This window comes from Meriones unguiculatus, chromosome 11 (genome assembly GCF_030254825.1).
Source record: "Meriones unguiculatus strain TT.TT164.6M chromosome 11, Bangor_MerUng_6.1, whole genome shotgun sequence".
NCBI classification, from domain to species: domain Eukaryota; kingdom Metazoa; phylum Chordata; class Mammalia; order Rodentia; family Muridae; genus Meriones; species Meriones unguiculatus.
The window spans coordinates 101,584,925-101,607,158 of NC_083359.1; the positions used below are offsets into that span (position 1 = coordinate 101,584,925).

Consider the following 22,234-nt stretch of genomic DNA (forward strand, 5'->3'; position numbering starts at 1 on the left):
ATTCAATTTTTCTAATTCTGGAGTCCAGTGAGGGAGCCTGAGAGGCAGAAGAAAGAATATGTTGTTATTGTTTCTCTTTAACACGAGAGAAACACTTGAAATCCCGTCTCATGTTTGATTCCTTCGTGTTCTCCCTCATCCCAATCAGCAGAATATTTTGAAACAGGCTGGAAAGTTCCATTACTCAATTTTTAAAAATCATTGATTGTGTAAGCTTGCTTGGCATCAGCCTTCATGCAATGATTGTGCAGCCGACACGCCCAAGGGCTTGCCATGTGCCGGACCTGTGCAGGCATTTGCATACACTGTCATGGTATCATGTCCTTTCTCGGTCACCACATAGTGCAGGGTAAATATCCGCATCCTGTTTCACAGCTGAAACCGGTTTCAGCGGCTGCAGTCCAGCTACTGCACACCCATCTAACCCCTTCACGTCCTGCGTTGCAGCCAGGCTGCTGCCTCTTCCAGGTTCATCCAGTTCAAAGGGTAGTGTCGGGAGACGTTAGTCCCCGAGAGATGACCTGAGGATGTCTCAGGACCTGCACAGTGCTCCCTCCACCGGTAAGCGCCATTCCCATGGGAAGCTTTCTCCCCATGAGGCCCCATCATACAACGTTATCAACTGTGGCTCCTCCTTAGTCCTACCCATTCTTCCCCACCAAGGTCAGAACATTTTATGGAAGCATTTCCCTTCCAGATAATCCTGATGACTTGTTCCTGGACAGGTGCCCTAGCTGGAGATGTCCCCGGGCCCCCTCTCTCAGCAGAACCCGCTTGGGGCACTGACAGTCTGGGCTGGTAACACGTCAGCTGGCTAGTTTGGGAGCGGTCTCATAAATGGATTAACTCAAATGCAACAAAGGGACGTGACTAATCTACTGTGGCTCCAGGTACGCCCTAAAGGGTGTCTTCAGGCACCGGAGGTGATGGCCCCTGGATGTGGCCACGTGGCTGCAGCTTGAAAAAAAAAATACAGATTTTAACCTGCACCTGTAAGAGACTCCGTCTCAAAGCTGTAGTTCTCACTGGCATTATTTTGGCTCTGCTCTCCAGTCACGCAGAAAGACACTGGTGGGAGGGAAGGTGGCATGGCCACTCAGAGCCTGGCTTTCCCACTCTGGGGGAAAGAACTGTCTCTTTGTGCTATACCTCGAGTTACCCAAACTCCTGTCTTCCTTTCCTGGTAGTCATGGCTGCTGTTACACACGTGGTTTATTTCTTGCGGACTATTTTTGGGTCCCCAAATAACTCAACTTATCCCAACACAGAAACGCTTGTCTCTGGAGCCTGAGAGCTGGACTGTGGTGAGCAGAGGTTAAGAGCCTGCTCAATACCCTCTGCTTGCCTCCATCTTGTTCTCTGCTTAGAAGCCCCCTGGCCAGCAGACCCAGGCAGGGGCTATGGCTGCTGGTGTGGTTTAGCCAGCGGAGGACCGGAGACCAGAGGCCAGGGCATGTTTTCCCTGGTTCCGCTGATGGCGGTTCCCTCGTGGTGACACTGTACAGGGCCCACTCCGGGTTCTAGAGTTCTAGCAATGGTCCCCAACTTCCAGGTGGAGATCCAGAAGAATCCCGGGCAGCTGTTGTCTTTTACTCCTAACGGTAAGTTGTACAGGAGCCTGACTGCTGGGCTGAAGCTATGATCTACTCCCCCTTTTTTTTTTTAAGTAGCCCATATACTCAGCTACAAAGATTCGTTATCATAAAGATGTCTTTTCCTCTTAAATTGGCCTATAAACAATGTGATCCCAGTAAAAATATCAAAAGAGTTTGAAGAATTGGAACCTGGTCGTTGACACTTAAATTTACCGGGAAAATTAAATATGGCCACATCCGGGAAATAAAGGCCCAGAGGAACATGCGCCTGTAGCTCTAGCACGTGGGAGGGAGGTGACAAGCGTTCCGCAGGCCATTGGACTCATGCCCACCATGTGGTCCACACCATGCTGCCTTTCCTCCTAAGCAACAGAGCTAAGTGACAAGGTGACCTCGGATCAAAAGATCTGAAACCACGAGCTAAGAACGGGCTGTGAGATGGCTCAGCGGGCGAAGGCTCCTAAGACCTCGGTTGGATTCCCAGAGGGAGAAAACGGACTCCTGCAAGTTGTCGTGGGCCCCCCCAAATAGGTTAAAAAAAAGAATAAATGATGAATGGTTTGATATTCCTATGTAAACAATCATCATGCAACTTAAGTTCATTTACAACTATGTATACATTTATAATTATGATAAACTATCCGCTAATATAATTTTTCTCTTATTTATATATTCGTATATTTTATATTATGGTATATTTAACATATTTAGCATATTTAACATCCGTGAAAATTCTAGAGGAGAAAGTGGGAGAACTGGCTAATTGTAATCTAGGAGCCATGAAATTTTAAAATCATAAGTTAAGAATATTTAAGTCTAAAATAACAAATTTAGCTACCTCAAAGTAGAGGAATTACGTGGCAAAAGTCACAATAAGTAAAATAACGAAAATATTAAAAACATCAAAAATAAATGTTATGCAGAGCTCACATTTCTTTAGTATATAAAGTCGAAGGCCAAGCTTCCTAGAAAAATGAAGATACGGTTAAAGAAAAAGGAGAAATTGATGTGTGTGTTCATGCACGTGCATAAATGTTCACAGGAGGCTGTCTGCCCCTGTGTGTGTTTGTATGTTCACGTGTGTGTGTGTGTTGTGGACATACACACGAGCAGGAGACCGTGCGTGTATGCATGTGTGTGCGTGTTTGTGTGTGTGTGTGTTTGCAGTTCAGTCTCAGCAGTTGTTCCTCAGGGCCGTCCACTCTGCTTTTTGAGACAGGGTTTCTCCGTGGCCTGCTTAGGCTGGGCTGGCTGGCCAGGGAGCCCAGAGACCCTCAGCGCAGGTCCGTCTGCGACAGTGAGGTGTGTCTGACGGTGCCTGTGCTTTTCTCTCTGGACTAGGGCACCTTCTTCCTCCCGGTTCTCTCTCTGTTAAGACAGGATCTTAGTCTGTAAGACTGTAGCTCAGGCTGCCCTAGAACTCACTAATAGCCTAGGCTAGCCTCAAATTCACAGCAGTCCTCCTGCCTCAGCCCCCCAAGTGCAGAGATTGCAGGTGCCTATAAGCTGGCTCTGGGCCGCATTTCCCTTAGAGCTACCTGCTTTTCCTTCAAGTTTTACATTGTCTATATTTACACTGTTGTCTGTGTACCCTGGGAATGGGGAGAGGCGCATGTCAATAGAAATAAACTCTGCGTTGGCCACTGTACAACTGAGACCTAACAGCTCTGCTCTGCCTTTCCTGCCCCAGGATTTACGCTGGCTTCTGTCCAGCACCCTGGGCGTGAGCAGGGACAAGGGTCAGAGAGGGGTCAGTGTAGCACTTATCACTCATGAGAGTCCCCCCAGGCTGTGCCTCCCCAGGGTGGGAGCTGGCAGCCGCTGAACATGTCCACGGTTAGCCCAGAGGTTACGGAGCCGCCTGTGACCACTGTCCACAGAATGCCAATCCTGTCACCCAGGCTGCCCCACATCAGTCAGTCAGACATCCTTCGGGAAGACGCTAAGACTGTACAGCTCGGGCCACAGGGTCCAGTCTACTCCCACTTCTGTGATAAAGGACGGATCCTCTCGCTCCAAACAGAGAGACCAGACTTGGGCTCACACATGCCTATGGAGAGGGAAGCTTTGGACTATAAAACTCCGAGGTTCAATGACTGATAATTTGAGGAAGGTCAGGGAGGCAGGGTTCTGGAGTCTAGAGGCAGCACTGAAAGGAACTCACTGGGCCAGGGGAGTGGCTGAGGTCTCACAGCCACCTGGGGAAAGGGGAGAGAAATGCTCTCTTCCTCTGGTGTTCTCTGGGGTTCCTGTCCAGGGTGTGTTTTGCTGCAGGCAGAGTACATACCATCTCCCTCTTCCTTCAGAGACCTGGCCTACCCGGTTCTGTTTCTAGTTTTTCACTCCTTCTGGCATGTTCCACCTACCTGTTTGTCTTAGAGCACCAGCAGGCACCATCAGCCTCAACCCCACCCTCCCAAGGCTCCTCAGGCTCTCCCTTCCTGTGGCCTTTCCTTCCCTGGGTGTGACCCACCCTTCTTGCATTGTCCCAGGCACCACTCTGTCCCTCCTGCTGGTAGGAGGCAAACGAAACGGACATGACAGCTGCCCACTGAGCTCATGACCTGAGAGCCTTGGACACTAATGACAGAGGGGCAGCGGTCACCTTGGGCAGGGGCACTGGCCCAGCCTGGGTCGTGAGGAAGCTAAGCAAGAGAGGCCCAGGAGGCAGGTGGATACACAACTGTGACCAGGAGCCTCCATCTGGGGCCTGATGCTGCCACGTAATTTTGGGTTGACTTTGCTTTCTTTGTTTTTGTCGTGTGCAAGCGTTAGCCACCTTAGGCAGTTTAGTCCTGGGAGGTATGAAGCTGGCAGAGGGGGTTGGGAAGGACGGGGAGGGGTCATGACTGAGGTGGAAGTGAGGGGGGAGAGGACAGTGGTGTGCTGAGCTCTGTCTCATTCTTCTGGCTTCCAATGCTGGAGAAAGTGCTGGTGTCCAAATGAAAGGAAAGCCTCACTGAGGTCAAGGTCAGCACTGAGGTCAAGGTCAGCACTGAGGTCAAAGCCATGGTTGCATAACTGCTTAAGAGCCAAGAGTGACTTCTGTAGAGAAAGTCCCATGTCCCTAAACCCCCAACCCCGACCAATTTTTCAGGGAAACCTGAGTTCCTCTTTATTCCTTGTAGAGCTGGGCACTGGACCTGAGAATTATGAGCTCTTTTGGGGTCCCTTCTCTGCTTGGTCCCCTGACACAAGGCTGCCAGTCTGTTTCCTGAGCCCTTCCTGAGCCCAGGGTTGTACTATCAGTTTCTTTTCCTGATGTCCTCACCGTGGGCTCTCCCAGAGACTCCTGCCTAGGTAGACTAGCATCTGCTTCTTCACTTATCTATTCTTCATCTATTCAGTGATAACTCTCTCTAGCCTGAGGCACGTGAGGAGGTCTTTAAGTCCTTTTTATATGAGGACCCTCGGGGTCTCTCCAAATTCAGACTTTCTCTCCCCCATTTTAATTTGCTTGGCCAAAGCCAGTTAGAGCTGGAGTTTGGGCTTTTCCACACCTTGGCCTCAGCCTTGGAGACTCACTCAGTCTACCTGGATGAAAAGGCTAATGGTCTCCAGTTGCTCTGGCCCTAAGAACAGCCCTAGACCCTGCAGCCTTCCCTCTACACCCAAGTCTACAGACAGGTCCCTGTTGGCACACGCTGTGCCACACCCTCCCTTAGGACAGGTCTTATGAATGGTTCCTTTGAGCTTTGGGGCCCTCTTCTGAAAAGATAGATTCATTCAGGGCCATGTCAGTAAATTTCCAGAGCTGGGCCCCTGGTCTCTACACCCTGTCCAGGACAGGGTCACCCACGCTGCTTCGGGGAATGTCTGTGCCCGGGTTACTCATATTTGCATGCGCTGTCAAGGTTACTAAAGGGACCATAAAACCTTTGTTGGGTGTTTTCTCTTTCATTTCCTTCAGACATCAACATCTTTCCTTCCCAAACAGGAAATGAAGCAGAGTGGGGAAACACTCCAGGGGACCCAGGACATGCTGGGCCTGGCACTGTTTTGCCACATCAGAGGGCAAAAGCCTGTGGATACAGTCTGGCCACTCACGGCTTCAGCCTCGCCTCAACATGGGTATGAGTGAGTTAGAGGACCAGGGAAGGAAGATACCCATCATTCATAAACTTCAAACCCGGGCTAAGGTGGTGTGTAAGCTGGCGGGGGGGGGGGGGGGAGAGGGGGCGAGGGGAGGAGCAGGACACAACCCAGACAGCTGCATCCCTCAGATGTCTCAGTTCCCCTCACAGGTTTCCATGATTATCTTTCCCATTTGAGGTGGGTATCATCCTCTTCTACCTACAGTAGGTGTGGAGTAGGTTTGGGTTCTGAACTGTCCCTGGGAGATTGAGACTGAGGCTCCTTCTTACCCCTGCACCTTCTGACACCAGCCTGTCCCGGCTTGGCAGCCCTCCAGGCGCAGCAAAGCTCCTGCATTCTAGCTACACCAGCTGGCTAAGTCTCCAGGGGTCTGAGAAAACCAACAACCCAAGAGATGCCATCGTCAGGGTGCCCAGGACATCCAGCCACAGCGGGTCACAGGGCTCCCTGGACCTGAGATGCATTCCGACACACTTCTGAAGCGTGCTTTAGTGTGGACGCAGAGCTGGGAACCTGAGAAAACAAGTCAATAGGCCTGACAGAAACTCAGAGAAGAGTCCTCCCGCCTCCTCCTTTGTGAGGCTCCTCCCAGTACTGGTGGGAAGCCTGGTGCTCCTCTCCCACGCGCTCAGATATCCCAACAATGCTGAGCCCTCCAGCACGGTGGCCCTGGCTGCAGTGTTGCTGTAACCTGAATCTTGTCTCAGTTAAGTCGCCGCGATGCTGGAGGTGTGTGGCTCTATCTTTGGCATTCACCAGCCATCACTGCCACCCATCCGGGGATCCTTCTTGCTGGCCTCTTCGGCATCCCAGGTTCCCAGTGCAGCATTCTGTGGCCTGGCGCCTGAGACGTTATGGTGCTTTAGGCTTCCATAGCTTCCCCTTCACTCCTCTGCTGGTGGTTCCAAGTGAGGCGTTCCCAGCCTCCCCACACTGGGAACGTTCTCGGCACTGGCAGCTGAGGGAGTACTCCTGGCAGGTGGTGGACAGAGGCCCAGGATGCTGTTGACCATGCAGGAACCCTGACTGAAGGGCTCTCCATCTCTAAGCATTTCAGCCAGGTCTCGCCCACCCCCTTCCTTCTCCCTTGCTAAACAGATTCCATTCCTAAGGCTAGCCCCCAAGCTCTATTCCCTTATTTGGCCACTGACTCAAGCCTGAGACTAAACACCAGGGTCCGACAATCACTATTTGGCTCTATTGGTTGACCTGTCCAATCAGAACTTAATTCATCCTAGCACAGACTCCCCATTTTTCTCCTTAAAAACCCACTCCTGCAAAACCCACCTGCTGCTGCTGCTGCTTGCTGCTTGCCTTTGCCTGATCCAGAGGCAGCTCCCCCAACCCCTCCCCCCACCAGGGTAATAAATCTACTTTGTGCTGAGAATTTGGTTTCTGGGTGTGCCCTATACCGACTCTGAACAGGCCCCCAACCCCTTCACAGACCATGAAGAATTCTCTGCCCCAAATGTCAAGAATGGCACCTAGGAGAAAGCCTGCTTCCAGTCCTGTTGGTTTCGTGGCTCACTCTTGTGGGGGCTCCTTTTCTCCCCTCACTTGCCTACAGCTGGATGAATGATGAAGACTATGGAAGCAGCTCCCAGCCCCACCTCCTCCTTCAGTGTCCAGCCCACCTGACACCTTGTTGGGGGAGTGACAGGGTGTTCTCCTGTCCTAGGCAGCCCAGGGAGAGGAGTGAATCCCAGTTCTCTGACAGCCAAGGTTCTCAACTTTAAAAAGGATGAGAAGGAATGACTCTAAGGACAGTTCAGGGTCCCCCTGGAGCTAGCTGTGTGGTTTTCTCTGGAGGAAACACCCAACCCAGAGCCAGGCCTGTGACAGGGTGATGATAAGGCCCTCTGGGCCTTCCTTTCTGTTACTCATTCCGCAGCCTGGCAGCAAGCCAGAAAAGGCTTCCCCAAACGGGAGTTCCCAACATATGTGCAATCCTATCATTTCCATCGGCCTTGGGGCGGGGGTGGGGGTGGGGGAGCCCGTGTTGTACCCCAACCCTGCCTCATCAACACAAGGTCTTCAGTCTCTTGTGCAAAAGACCCCAAATGTATCCCCTGTCTTTCTGTGGGGAGGCCCTTGTGGGGGCGGGGGGGGTAGGGTGGGACGAGGCTGCAGGGAGGAGCTTTTGTCACACTTTCACACTCTGGAGTCTCACCAGGAAGCCCGAAGAGCCTCCTTCCTTCCTCAGTTGTCCTGGAATAAGACAGCTTTACGTGGCTATTCCCTGCAGCCCCAACCCACATGGGCCACGCCCAGGTCTCTATCTGATGTAGGAATTTTTATCCCCTGCTACTCAGGCAGGGTAGCCCCTTATCTCCGTGGCTTCCTCTGCCGCAGGCCTCTTCCCATCAGGCAGCCCAACCCAGCCTTCCCCGATCATGGCCTCCCACACCCACAGAAGGGGGCGGGGCTTGTCCACCAGGTTCCTACTGTCCACCAAGGTTCCTCCCCTCCTGCAGGACCCAGAGGGAGGGAAAGGAGCTGAGCTGAGGCAACTAGCTGCTGGAGAAGCACCAGAGTGAAGGCTTGACGAGGAATGATGGTGGGGGGTGTTCTCACTGATCTCCAGAGAGATGGAGGAACCCCCAGAAAGACTCTCAGGTCTCAAGAGCATCTTAGCATCAGGGGTCTCAAGATGCCCTATTGTGTGGGAAAAGGAAAAAGGATCCAAATGACCTCATGGTTCCCATTTCACAGAGGGGTAAGTGGAAACTGATGGCTAACACACCCAGGGAGTTGGTGGCAAGCACAGGAGCCCAGGCTGTGTGATGCAACAGCCCTGCTGTGTGATGTCATAGCCCTGCTGTGTGATGTAACAGCCTAGGCTATGTGATGTAACAGCCCTGCTGTGTGATATCATAGCCCTGCTGTGTGATGTCATAGCCCTGCTGTGTGATGTAACAGCCCAGGCTGTGTGATGTAATAGTCCAGGCTGTGTGATACAGAAGCTCTGGTTGTGTGGCACTAATGGGCCTCTGGCTCTGAGGAGGAAACAGGAAGAAGTTGTGACCATTAGTTCCCCAGTGCTGCATCCCTCTCTGACAATACCATGGTCACCATGCTAGTGCTGAGGCTGGTCCCAGCACTAAGTGCGATGCAGCCTTATCTGAGCCTACGCCCCTCAGGTACACTGTCCCAAAGATCTTATTAAACCTCTACAATGCCTCAGCCTCTTGCCCACTGAGCCTCTGGAAGTCATTTCATCTCCACGATCGTTACACCCATTTTATGGAAGAGCACTCTGGCCATTCAGACTGACAGAGCTAAGGAGCTAGCCTCTACCAGCCTCTATCCAAGTCCTCCCTCTCACCCTGACGTTTTCAGATGCTCATTGACAGGTGTGCCTTGCCTCGCTCTGATGTGAGGGTCAAGCCATGACAGAGAGTACAGGACGGATAGGAGGACCCCAAAGCCCGGCCTCTGCTGCAGTGTCCGCCACCGAAGTCACATTTAGTTGCATTTAAATAAAACCTACAAGTGCATTTCTTCTGCCAGTCACGACAGAACCTGCCTATAATCCCAGCACGTGGGAAACCGAGGCAGGAAGGGCTCTTTGGATTCAAGGCCAGCCTGAGTGAGACCTCATTTCACAAAACAAAACACCAAGTTCACTTCCTCAGTCACGCTCCTCATGGTTTGAGTGTCGCTCAGCCACAGGGCTGGAGGTTACCACACTGGACAGGGCAGCTGGACAGCAGCATCATGGCTAAGTGCGCTGTTGGGTCAGAGCTGGTCTAACCTGCCTCGCTGCATGCCTGCCTTCGGGCTACCTGCTCACAGGCAAGCCAGAGAGAGGCAGCATGGACTGTCTCTTCCTGGGGCTCATCAGCCACACAGGGGGGGCAGAATGCACGGGACATGCCGTCCTGACTGCTGGAGCCCTGGAGAGGAGCTTCCCTGGAGCTAATACCATTGGGAGACTTTGGACTCTGTTCTCAAGCATAGTTGGGCTGACAAATTTTAAAATCACAGAGTGTTGCAAGCATGGGCCTTAGGAAAATCTGACCCAACCTTTCCTTCTCAGACATGAGAGGACTGAGGCCGTACAGGGGTGTGGTGTAGCTCGGAGCCGCAGACAGCTGGTGGGAAGGTCAAGGGGGTACCCAGACAAACCCAAGGTCACATCCTGATCTGGAGACCTAGAACCCTGTCACCCAGCTATCTGCAGGACATGGGAGGGTTTCAGAGGAGAGTCCATGGGGCTGGAAGCTTGGGTGGGGTCCACTCCCACAGCCAAGCACAGAGCTGGTACCAGGTGAGGCTGTAGCCTAGCTGTCTGATGGCCAAGGCTGGGGACAGCCAGGACAAGACAGGGCCTCAGGACGAAACAGCAGCTTAGCCCTTCACCCGAGCCCTGGTTACGCTGCCTTAGCTGCTGCAGGAAAACAGCTGGGAAGCTGACAGCAGCCTCCAGGGAGAGAACTGTGCAAGAGTGTTTGCAGCGGAGGGGAAGCTGTGGAAGCCATGACTCATAGAAACTGAAGTGCTCTGGGTGGGGTCTCTCTGGGGGTGTGGCAGGGCGAGGGATGGGAGCTGCAGCTGGGAGTGAAGGTCTATGAGGAGAGGGTGGGTTGACTTTCTTCATTAAAGCCCACACCTGTTTTCTGGTCATTGTTTTTGTTTTGTTTTGTTTTAACAGCAAGCATCATCATCATCATCACCACCATCATCTTATTATTATTAACTTAGTGTTTCTGAAATAAGGTCTTGCAACATGGATCAGACTAGCCTGGTACCTCCTCTGCCCCCTGAATTCTGGAATTATAGGCATGCGCCACCATGCTCGGCATCTCCACACATTATGTTAACAGGAGGCGCTTGCAAATTCTAAGAGAGGAGCATCTTTAAAACTTCTCAACAAGCACAAGAAAAAAATGGAGACGCTGTCGCAGTCAAGAGGTGCCCTGGGGGACACGAGTGATGCAATGTGGCATTCCGGAGAGACCCCAAACAGCAAAAGGCTGCTGGGTAAACCTGAGGATCCCCATGGTGTATGGACCTTAGGAGAACACACTGGTACTGGTTCATCAATGGTAGCAAATGTACCACACTCACGTGTGATGGTCATAAGACTGGAAACTAGTTCTGGGGCCTAGGACTCTCTGCACTGCCTGCTCGATTTTTCTGTAAATCTAAAGTTATTCTAAAGGCACAAAATTTACTAAAATGTAAAAAATATATTTTCTTTGCCTATTACAAAGGTGAATTTAAAAATTCACATTCGGGATTCTAGACTGAATGGCTTACTCAGTGGCTAAGAACACCGGATGCCCTTTCAGAGAATATAGGTTAGATTCCAACGCCTACATGGAGGCTCACAACCATATAAACCTTGTACGTCTACTGGCCTTCTTGAGCACTACATGAACATGGCACACACACACACATACACACACACCATGCAAGCACGCAGAAATCCACAAACATTAAAAGGGGGGGTGGTGGTAATTTGCATTTTAAGCCAAGCATGGTGGCACACTTGTAATCTCAGCACTCGGGAGGCTGAGGCAGGAGGATTGTGAGTTTGAGGCTGGGATAAACACAGATTCTAAGCCTGGCTACATAGCAAAGCCCTCTCAAACACATAAGTAAGAAGCCAGGCACGCTGGCACAGCCTTGTAACCCAGCATCTAGGGTATAAAACAGCATGGTGGCGCACACCTGTCATCTCAGCACTCAGGAGGCTGACACAGGAGGATCACTGCAAATTCAAGGCCAGTCTGGGCTACACACAGCCCAGACGGTGTCTTGTCTCAAACACACAATAATGATAACAACAACAACAATAATGACACATGCAGTTTTTTAAAAAGACAATAACTAGACAATGGCGTTGGCTACTTTGGCAGTGGAAGCTAATCCATCCTCCTGTCTTTATACAAAGTACTGAGCGGAGAACGGAGCCCAGCGGGAAGGTCCCCAGTCAGTGGCCCCTGAGCTACACTGTGAGTTCCAGGCAACATCCTCCTTAATGATTTACTTTCTGACTTACGATCTCTCATCTTTTGAGTGTTCCAGACTTGGGCATGCCCTTGCCACTGTGGTACGGTGAAAAGCTTTTTAAGGGACAAAGGTCCAGCTTCTAATCCAATTTATTTCTTCCCTGCTCCTTTTCTTTTCGCATCGTTGGGCTCCATTATCATCTGCATTCCCTTCAACTTCTTTAGGATTCTGCAGTGTGCTAACTCCTACTTCCTCCATCGCTTTCATTTTCTCCAGCCCTGGGAAAAGCATATCTTCATTACAGATGTTCTTTGACCTACTGGGATGACTAGAGTTAACTGCCACCGTGACAGGCTCTAGAATCCCTTAGAAGATGGGCCTCTGGGCACGCCTATGGGGGATGATCTTGATCCCATTAGTGGAGGTGGGAAGACCTGCCCCCTCTGGGTGTCACCATTCCCTTGTTGGAGTCCTGTGTTGTCTGGACAGCAGCCTGCATTCATCACTCTCTGTTCCTGATTGTGGACATGAGGTGACCATGGCCCACCGGCCACTCTGGCTTTCCCACCGTGGACTGTATGCTTGAACTGTATGCTTGAACTGTGAGCTAAAATAAACACTCTCTTAAGTTGTATTTGCCGCTGGGTTCCTGGATGCATGTTAGCAGCCAGGAAAAGAACAAATTCCAAAGTGTGGTTTGTGCTGAACGTGTGTGCTTTTCACACCACTGTCAAGTTGAAAGGGCTAATTGGACTGTTTTAAGTTGTTAAGTTTGTATTCCCGTTATTACAGAAGGGGAAACTACAGCTCACGGAAGTTGGGTGGCCTGCCCAAGACCAGAAGGGCTACCAAGTGGTAGAAGGAGCCAAGCTGGAAACTCCACCCTCAGCGGCACGGTTCCCACTGGGCTGGCTCCCTGCTGCCTCTCTGATGAGGGAAACCCTAGGAGGCCGTAGAGAAGGGCGCCCTGTGGATAAGCACCTCCTGGTGGTTGTTCTGGGAGCCAAATGAAGGTGGAGGTCGAGCAGCCCACTTCAAGGGCCCAGGGAGCTCAGGTCTGCTGTTTAAACAGCTGTGTCAGCATGGGGGTGGGGAGAACCTTACGCTCTCCCCTGGAAGCCAGAGGCACGCTGGGTACAGGCTCCAACACCATCAGCAGCAGTTACAGCGTGTCTGGCTGAGGCCCAGCCTTTCATTGCCACTTACCCAGGCTCACTGGGCCAGTGGATGCATTTGTAGTAGGAGGTACATATGGAGAAATGAAACATCCTTGCTCAGCTGAGCACCGAGGATTCAGACCCTGCTGTGGGGTTATAAATCAGTGCAGGACTTGGCATCATCAGGCCAGGGCTCTGGCAATGTTAGGGTACAACCTCACATGGACCCTCCTCTCTCTGTGCTTCAGCTTTCATATCTGCACAGCAGCGTAAAAATATCTACTTGGAACTTGGGGTATGCACATGGTAATGCAGCTCAGCCAAACGGAAGCCTGTGTCTTTGCCACAGCCCCGTTTCCATCACTTCTGAGCCTTTTGGGACTTGAGAATGTTGTCACCGGTCTTACTGGGCCTGTGTTTCTGCCACAACCCTTCTGTTGCCTCTGAGCCCTTTGGGACTTGGGGACCTTACCACCCCTTCAGAACCTCATGCCCCGACGCCGAAGTAAGGGTGAGAGTTCAGTAAACCAACATTTCACCACCCGCAATCATGTTAGAACCTTCCAGAATGAAAAGCCGAGAAGAAAATAAAATGGCTAACCTGGTTCTTTCAGAAACCTTAAATATTTGACCAATCGCTGGGAGGGTTTAGGAGGGTTTACATTTCTTTCTCATTTGGTTCTGGACATAGAGCAAACAATTTCTCCTGGAGTTTAGCCCTTGTGGCCCCTCCCAAACTGCCTGGTGGAACTGAAATGAGACTTAACTCATGTACTTCTGTACAGCTTGGTCCTCAGGAAGTGGACGTACTTTTGAAGTAGCTGTTCAGTCTTTGAGCAGTGCTCGCTAACTGCTGCATTTTCCTAGTGCCTTCCAAAGTTCATAGGTTGGTCAAAATCGTAATCACCTTCCAACCCTTATCATCGCCATTTTCTCTAGCCAGTGGCTTGTCCCCCCAGAACACCCACCTTAGGCACCCCGGGATGCCGGGTTTGCTCTCTTTCCTGGGGAGAGAGGACAGAGAGGGGAGGCGTGCTTTCTGCAGGTGAGAAAGCTCTCTGGCATTTTAGGAATCTACACCCAGCATAGTTGTGTTCCAACAGGTCTGGATCCTGTTCTCTCCAGAGGTTGCCCTGTCCTGAGAATTTGCACAGGCCATGACATCCCCCACAGGGTGGCATTTTTGCAGGCCTCTTTCAAGGGAGGCCACCTTGGCACTTAACACAGTAGTGCTGGGGTCAGAGCAAATGTGTCTGTAGACCAGGCGTCTTCTCTGGCTGTGATATGCATGGCATTAGCAGGCTCATCTGTAAAATGATCATCTGAGAGAGATCAGGAAGTATCTTAAACCATGTGGGCAAGCATGGTTTACTGACTGGCTTCTTAAGCAGTGGCCGCCATCATTAAGAGATCAGAACCCCTATGAAGTGGGCACGGAAAGGCAGTGAATTCTGAACAATCAGTTTCGTTACAGTGAACTTGTTCAGGAAGCCAGTTGAGGTGGATAACAGGTTTCTGGTTTATCAGAGCAAATAATCTGCCTCCAATAATTATAGGCCCATGTTTATTACATGTAAGAAAAAAAATAAGAAAGTGGGTTCTCATTGCTGAGACTTCACAGAAGCCTGGGGAGTTTCAGAATGAAACTGGGGACCCTAGAACCCTAATCCTCAGATATGGTCCTCCCAATCCTGACTGACGCTTGGGTTAGTTTGAATTACATGAGTATCACAATCCACATTGCTTTCCCTGGTACGCTATCCCATGGAGCTGCCTGCAGGGCGGAGCTGGCCCTGGTGCTTTCCACTTCCTTTCTGCAGCAGCGAGGTTACCCCTTCCCTCATGCTGAGTCACTGCCTCCTCCTGGGGACCTGCCTTGGACCTCACAGAGCTTCCGTCTTAGCACTGTGACTGGCTGGGGGACCATCCCCAGGAGACAAGAAATCCCGGAAATTTCTGGAAATGGAAGTCACCACGAGGCTTGAGGAGAGAAGCCACAGAACGTGCTTGCTGCAGATCCCATCACTTACCCAGGGCTCCTTGGCAGATGTCTGTGCGGGTGGCCCCTCCGATGATGAACTGGGGGTCAGCGCAGATCTCCTGGAAGCAAACACACAGAGCTCGGTCAGCACAGCGGACAGGAGACTCGGTTCCCTGTGGGTGCTTAGAGCCCCTTCTCCTCGTGCTGATCAGCTCTGAGGAAAGTTTCATAGTTAGACCCCTGTCCTCCTGACTCTGCTCCATTGGCACTAACAGGAGGGGGTGGACTTCAGGGAGTCATCAGACCCCACACACACTCCAAGTTTTCTGGGCCAGGGAACAGTCCAGCTTTCTGTGCCAGGCACTGAGACCCCTGCCCGCCATTCTGGCGCCTTCTCGTCTGAGCCTGCATACAAATGGTTGGGCCTGCATGACATCCCTCCTTTGCCTACACTTTCCAAATCGTTCATATTTCAATACTCCGTTTCCTCTCCCCCAGGGTGAAGCCTTTCCTCCTCACTTATCCCCACTCTTCCCTTTGAGTTCCGTCCCAGTCCCTGGGTTTTTGAGAACCTGAATCTTTGCTGCCTGGTGATGCTCCTGGGTACTCTTCCATCTTTCTAATATCCCCGCTTTTCGGAGGGGGGGGCTTTGGGGGGTGGGTGAAGCCCTTCTGTATTCTCCCAGTACTTTGAGAATTCATGCATTCTGCCCCTGCTGTGCAAACACTGCTTAAAGCCTTATCTCTTGTGTGTAGCCCTTTCGGAACTCAAGATGGCGTCAGCTCCTCTTATACATCGGTAATAGCTCAAGGTGTAAATGATTGTTCAGAACTTGAAGAGACCACTGGGATTTGAACTCACTGGCTTCAGGTGCAAACTGCCTGGCCCTGCTGTTTAGAGCTAATGCTCCTGTGCCTCTGAGGGGGCTGTTCCAAACAGCCAAGGTGGAAGGGTTCAGCCCTCCGGCGGCAGCCCCTGGGGATGTGTTTCCGGATTCAGAGGAGCTCCACCCAAAAGCCACAGAGGAAGTCGGGGCCCAAATCTAAGCTGCAATCGACTCAGCAGCGCTGTTGGTTTGTAGGAGTGTCACATCTGCAGCCTCTGCATAGAGCGGTCTGGTCCCTTGTCACTATTCTGTCTACAGGGAGTCTTCTTCCCTGGGTGAGAGCTGCTCTGTCCTGGCAGCCTCCAGCAGCACACCAGCTCACAGAGCGTGCTCCCTTCCTGCTTCCCCATCAGCCTGCCTGGGAGATGCAGGGACAATGAGAAAGCACTTCTGTCAGGGCAGAAAAGCCAACTTTTCCTAAGTCTTGCCAGGCAAGCACTTTTCCCAGGGAAGGAAGGAGCAGACTGGGCTCGGTTCCAGGAGCCTCTGTCACACTGATCATCCAGGGGCCAAGCTCTTACCACTGTACTTCAGAGACTGCCGCAGAGTCTCCAGAGAAGTCAGAGTTCAGACTTCACAGCCCAGAGACACTTTAGAAAACTGAGCCCCGGAAACAGCCTTGGAGGCTGGAATTAAACTGTAGCCATAGAAGAAAGGAGGGAGGGCTGGGGCCTTGGATTCTGATAACCTCGTGGGAATCTCGGGACTGCCATTTACTGCATAGGGCCTAGCTGGAAACCCTGAAGCTTGTTCTGCATCTGTACAGTGCGGGTGAAGAGGACAAACGTAGCACCCACAGAGGACTGTTCTCAGGGCTCGGTGGAACGACCCTTTAAAGCCATGGCACATTCTCTATACATGGCAGCTGGGAGAAGCTGACGTGCCAGCCTTGGGTGGTGCTGGACCAGTCTTCACTGCGGCCTTGCACTGGCCACTGCCCTCAGGGTGGCTGTGGTCACGCTCTGTCTCGTCTCTTTTGCAGTGGAGACCCCTCTCGCCAGTGTTCAGGCCCTGACCCTACCCCAACATGGCTAACCAGCTTCCTTGCCTGCCCTGCTTTCTCTTCCTCATGGGTTGTTTCATTCTTTCTCTGGAAGTCATCTTTAATCCCTTCCTCTCTCATGACTCAGCCTCTAACAAACTTAAATTGCTCACAGCTGAACAGTCTCTAAAATCAAGCCATAGGTGTTTGTGTGCCCTTTCTCTCCCTCCCTCCCCCTTCCCTCTTCCTGTACTTTAGACATAGTTTTTTTTTTTAAGAGTAGAACACCCATTTCACTTCCATTTCCTACTCTAGGCTCTGCAGCCTGCCTGGTTCCTGCCCCACTATCTATTGACATAGCTCTCTGATCCAGTCTCCACTAACTGGCTAATGAATCCCGTAGGAACATTTTTTTTTTAAACTCCTGTTGCCTGGCCCCACCAGGCTATGACAAGACAGGTTGGGACAGCTGGCTCAACCCCGGCTCCACTTCTGTTGTTGTTCTGAGCAAGTTTGGCATTCCGGAGATTCAGTTTCTCCACCTATACGGTAGTTGATGGTTTGGTGCATAGCCTGCCTGCCCTAGGCAGTGTCCCTGAAGTGGCCTAGATCTGTTTTCTACCTGGAAGGCCCATAGGCACTATCACCTGTTGAGGGGCATTTCTGTCCTCTGTTGTCTTTAGAGACAGAAACTAAGTAGACTGTGCCTGGAATACAATAGGCGTCCAGTAAGTGCTCAGTGACTGAGTGGAAGGTTGAATGGAGGAGTGTGCGGACTCGTATATGTGGGGGTAGTTTTAAATGTCCACTTGCCTCAGCCTACAGTCAAGGGAAAAGGGAGTTTCGGTTTAAGGATTATCCACACCCGGTTGGCCTGTAGCTCTGTCTATGAGGGATTATCTTGATTGGTAGGCGGCCCATTGCGGGCGGCACCATTCTCTAGGCAGGGGATTCTGAACTGTATGGGGCAGAGACAAGCAAGCAACGTGTGGCATTTGCTTTTCTCTGCTCTTGATGTGATGTGACCAGTTGCTCGAGTTCCTGCATTGATGTGCTGTAACCTGGAATTATAAGCCAAATACATTTTCTCTTCCCTTCAGTTGCTTTGGCCAGGGTGTTTATCATAACCACAGAAATGAAAGCGGGATAGAAAATAAGTTGTAAAACAGTATACAAATGTTCACCACATGTTCTCCTGTGTCTGAATCCTCTCCCCAATCATGTCATCCGAGGCCCTCGATGATTATACATTTATTTGTTCATTCATTCATTCATTCATTCTCCAAATAGTCAGTGGCTTTTTGTTGTTGTTGATGGATGTCTTAATGCCTGGCCTAGGATAAGCACTCCATAAATGAAAGAATGAATGAGTGAGTGAATGAATGAATGTAGCGAAGGGACACTACTCTGGCAAGACACTGAGAACACGTGGGCACATAACACACACCAGCTGAGCAAATTAGCACATGGTAGGAAAGGTCTGCCACCGGCCTGCCTGGCCAGGAAGGACTCTTTGAGGAGCCTTGTGCAAGAGTGTCAGTGAGCCAGACTTGGGGAGAGAGCGTGCCTGATAGATGAGAAGGGCAAGAGAAAGACCTGGGTGCCTCTGGGAAATGGAAGCAGCTGTGGCAGCTGCGCCAAGTGTGCTAGACAAGAGAGAGAACAGACAGGCCCCCACTTGCTCTCTTTGTATCTTATCCATTTACTTTTGAGACAGTCTTACTTTGTAGCTCAGGTTGGCCTCCAAAGCTGCAGAGTGTAGTGAGGGGTGGGATCAAGGGCGTGTACTACCACGCCCAGCTGAGGCGAGGAGCAGAGGACCAGTGACTCACCCAATGCACCCACGCCTCAGGCTCTAACATGCACTTTTTCATTTATTATTAAATTTGAGTCAAGGTCTCATGTAGTCCAGGCTGGCCTCAAATGCACTATATAGCCAAGGCTGGCCTCAACCTTCTTTTGTTGTTATTATTAATTTTATTTTGTGTGTGTGCTTCCCTGCAAGAGTCTACTGTGTGCATGTGGAGGTCAGAGGACAATTTTTGGGAGTTGGTTCTCTCTTTCCACGTGGTTTCTTGGATAGAATTAAGGTCATTAAGCATGGCTGCCAATGCCCTTACAGAGCCATATCTATGCCCCGCCCCCCGGCTTTGAATTTGTGATCCTCCTGTCTCCACCTCCGGAGTGCGGAATTACAGATGTACACTACCGTGCACCTGGCTTTATGGGGTGCTTGGGTTCGAACCCGTGGCTTCATGCCTGCTCAGGAAGCACTCTGCCAGCTGTGCTATACCTCAGCTGGTCTACGGTACTTTGGCACTGGCCCGGGAGAATCAACAGTATGGAAGCAGGGTATGAATACCCATTGTCCAACAGGAATCCGGGAGTCTAGATTTCCTTTCTGTTCCCTGGGAAAGCCAAGTGAGGGTCCCGTGGGATGCGGGCAGCAGGGCTTCTTCCACTGGAGACTCAGTCCACAAGGGAACAGAGAGGGCTTCCGGGCAGAGACCCTGAGGTTTGGGACAGTGGGGCAGAGGCTCCCAGGTGAGGCCAGCAAAATAATGGCTAACAAGATCGTTGGAGTGCTTCAGTGTCTGGCTAAGTTACCCGGCTAAGGATTGGAGGAGGGATCCTGGAAGTGCACTTTGAGAAACAGACAAGATTCAAGCCAAACAAATCTAACAACCGCAGGTACTTACGACCACATGTGTCAGCCAGCGGCAGGCAGTGCCCCAAAGCCACCCGTGTCTTCTGCCCTATCCCTACCCCCACAGCACAACAATACGCCCCCCACCCCCATCTCACCACCACAGCCCAACAAAAGTTTCGCTCCAGCGGCCCTGCGGCCTTGGGAAGCCGGAGGCGGCCTCCAGGGCGTGCCCACTGGGATTTGGGGGTCCTGCCCTGCGCTCTGGGCGCAGCCGGGGGCAGGTCCACTGGGTGGGCCGCAGCCTGCACGGAGAGTCCGCTTGGCAGCGGTCGCGGAGCACTGGCAAGTCAGCCCTGCCGAGCCGGGGAGCCCGGGCTCAGAGCCTCCCACTGCAGCCCCTCCCGGCACCCCGAGCGCCCTTCCAGGCCATCTCGACCCCGCCCGTTGTCCGCGCACTGCCTACCGTGGGCCGCTTCCACTCGATGCCCCGAGTTTTGCTGGAGTAGGGCCCCAACTCCTTGAAGCCCAGGGACGACGGCAGGGCGGGGAAGGAAGGGTCCTGGAAGAGCGTCCCGGACTCCAGGCACTCGTTCCGCAGCGCCTCGTAGTCCTGGTTGAGGTACTTGACGGCTCTCTCGTGCGACCCCAGCCCCTCGGCCGCCTCGCGGTCCTTGGCCAGCTTCATGGCGATGCCTGCCATGGTGCCGATCGGGAGTGGCGCACGGCACGGAGCGAGGGGTCGCGGAGAGGCGGGGCGCTGCGCTCGGCTGGGGCGAGGCCGGGCCCGGGGTGCTGCAGCGGACTGCGGGAGCCGCTGCTGCGGGCGATGATTCACCGGCGGGAAGCGCCTGGGCCGCGGGGTGTGGCCTCCGCCTCTCCCGGCCTGCTCGGCGTCGGGCCCCGGACGCCGCCAGCGGGCGACCTGCACAGCGCCAGCCCGACCGTGGAGGACTGCGGGCCCGGTGCTGCCACCTTCGGACGGCTCCCGGGATGGCGCGGCCCGGGCGGCAGGAGCACGCTCGCAAGCTGGGCTGTGAACGTGGAGACTCCAAACCCCAGCCCGTGGGGAGGAAGGCTGGGCGAAACTCAGCAGTGACTGTCCAGGAAACATCGGATGAGTCAGTGGCGGATGAGGGACTAGCCCAGTTGCCACTCACTGGGCGCAGGATCGGAACAGAGCTCTGCCCGCTCTGGGCATACGAGCTACTACCCCAAATTCTGTGTGAAGTGGCTGCTGGTGGGCCCATCTTACAGATGAGAAACTGAGCCCCATGGACGTGCAGTGACGTGACCCCCATGAATTAAAGATAGTCACAGAAAGATCAGTGTTTCTAACCCCTGGACAGTTATTTTTGCGTAAATTAGGGTTTGTGCAACGTGACAAAAACCAGTCCTCTTCGTTAAATCTAAATCTCAAATAAAGGGGGGAAATGTGTGGTTTTCAGTATGTGTGGCTCTCAGATATCAGCCGAGGCGAACCTGTACTAGAATAATGACGTGATGCTTGTATAGAACTCAAATTCACTTGAGAGGGCTAATAAAGTTGCTGCGAGGGCAGCACTCACCAGAGAGCCCCTGCTTTGTCCAGGGAGAGTTCCTGAGTTGCAGCTCACACACAGAGAATATGCTTCCGGATTAGATACTGGGAGGGCTTAGGATCTGCCTGGGCTATGAATGGATGAATGGTTTAAAGCGGGGGTGGAGTGGGGTGTGGGGTGTGTGTGTGTGTGTGTCTCAGCTGGAGGCAACCCCACCCACCCATGTGACCCAAGAGGCGTTTGTCTATAACTGCAGACCTTATTCGTATTGTCACAACCGGATGTTACTGAAGGTTTGGAGGGTCCAGGGCCGCGCTCCACAAAGAGAACAGCTGACGGAAAAGCCTCTGTGCCAGGCTGGGAAGCCCTGGTTTGGAACCCCCCTCCAGGTCATCTCAGTCTAGCATTGCGTGGTTTCTGAGATAGCTTGTAACTCCTGGAGTTGTAGGTAACTGTAGCAACCTTGAAATATCTATGCGGTGAGCAAATAACTGTTCCTGGAGGAGCCAGTGTCTTTCTCCCTGTGAATGCCAGAGTTTGTCCGATTGCACTGTCCCCTCACTATTCTCCTCTGTGCATAAAGGGTGTCTAGCGTCCTTCTTCCACTTCTCTTTTGAACCCAGAAGAAATCAGGTGTAACCAATGGAAATCAGACAGCAGGGGGGAAAAAAACCGAACAGCTATCCCAGGAAAAGGCTGTGAAGCTTAGAAACGGTCACGCCAGAAACAAATGCCTGGTGCTGAGCATGGTAGCCCATGTCTTTAAATCCCAGCACTGGGGAGGAAGGGAAAGGCAGATCTCCACGAATTCCAGGCCAGCCTGCTCTGCGTGGCAAGTTCCAGAAGCTAGGGCTACACAACAAGACCCTATCTAAAAAGCAAACGGACAAACAAACAAACTATGACGCTCCTGGTTGCTTCATCTGTATTTGTCAAATGAAATCTTTTACAATGTGTTCGTTTTATATCAATATGATAGCCGTAATTCTAGCTTTAAGCACTTTTCATACCGATATGAGCCTAGTTGCTATGTCTATTCTTGCCTTGAACTGGGTGCCCATGGCTTCACTTGTTCAAACTTCACTTGGGGTTCTTTCGTTCCTTACTGGTTCCACAGTAAGGAACTTCTGCCTTTACCCAGGCTGGCACACACAAATGATATGGGCTGCCTCCCCCAGTCCACCTTCACCAGTTTCTGGGAAGGGGCTGAGGATGACCAGAACTTTCCCCTGCTTGCCAAGTCATTTCCCAGTGTTTGTTCAGCGTCTCCTCCAGATTCTTCCTGACTCTGTCCCTCCTCTGCCTCAGAAGAGCAAGCCCCCAACCCCTTATTCTTCTGTTTGAATCTGAGACGCTTGTGGTCCTGAGATGAGTCCATTCTGCCCATGAGC

General features: G+C 52.1%; 2 protein-coding genes across 2 annotated transcripts in view; one reads left to right on the forward strand and one right to left on the reverse strand.

The window, feature by feature from the left end:
* Positions 1–20,262, reverse strand: part of Capn2 (calpain 2) — a 49,385-nt gene extending 29,123 nt beyond the window's left edge. Inside the window, exons 1-2 of the mRNA XM_021633631.2 lie at positions 19,769–20,262; positions 14,836–14,905 (exon numbers count right to left, since the gene is read on the reverse strand). Of these exons, the coding sequence (XP_021489306.1) occupies positions 14,836–14,905; positions 19,769–20,005 (307 nt within the window). The 5' untranslated portion in view covers positions 20,006–20,262. The remainder of the gene's footprint in view (positions 1–14,835; positions 14,906–19,768) is intronic.
* Positions 20,263–21,317: 1,055 nt separating this feature from the next.
* Capn8 (calpain 8) overlaps positions 21,318–22,234 on the forward strand; it is a 99,305-nt gene continuing 98,388 nt past the window's right edge. Inside the window, exon 1 of the mRNA XM_060365101.1 lies at positions 21,318–21,322. Within this exon, the coding sequence (XP_060221084.1) occupies positions 21,318–21,322 (5 nt within the window). The remainder of the gene's footprint in view (positions 21,323–22,234) is intronic.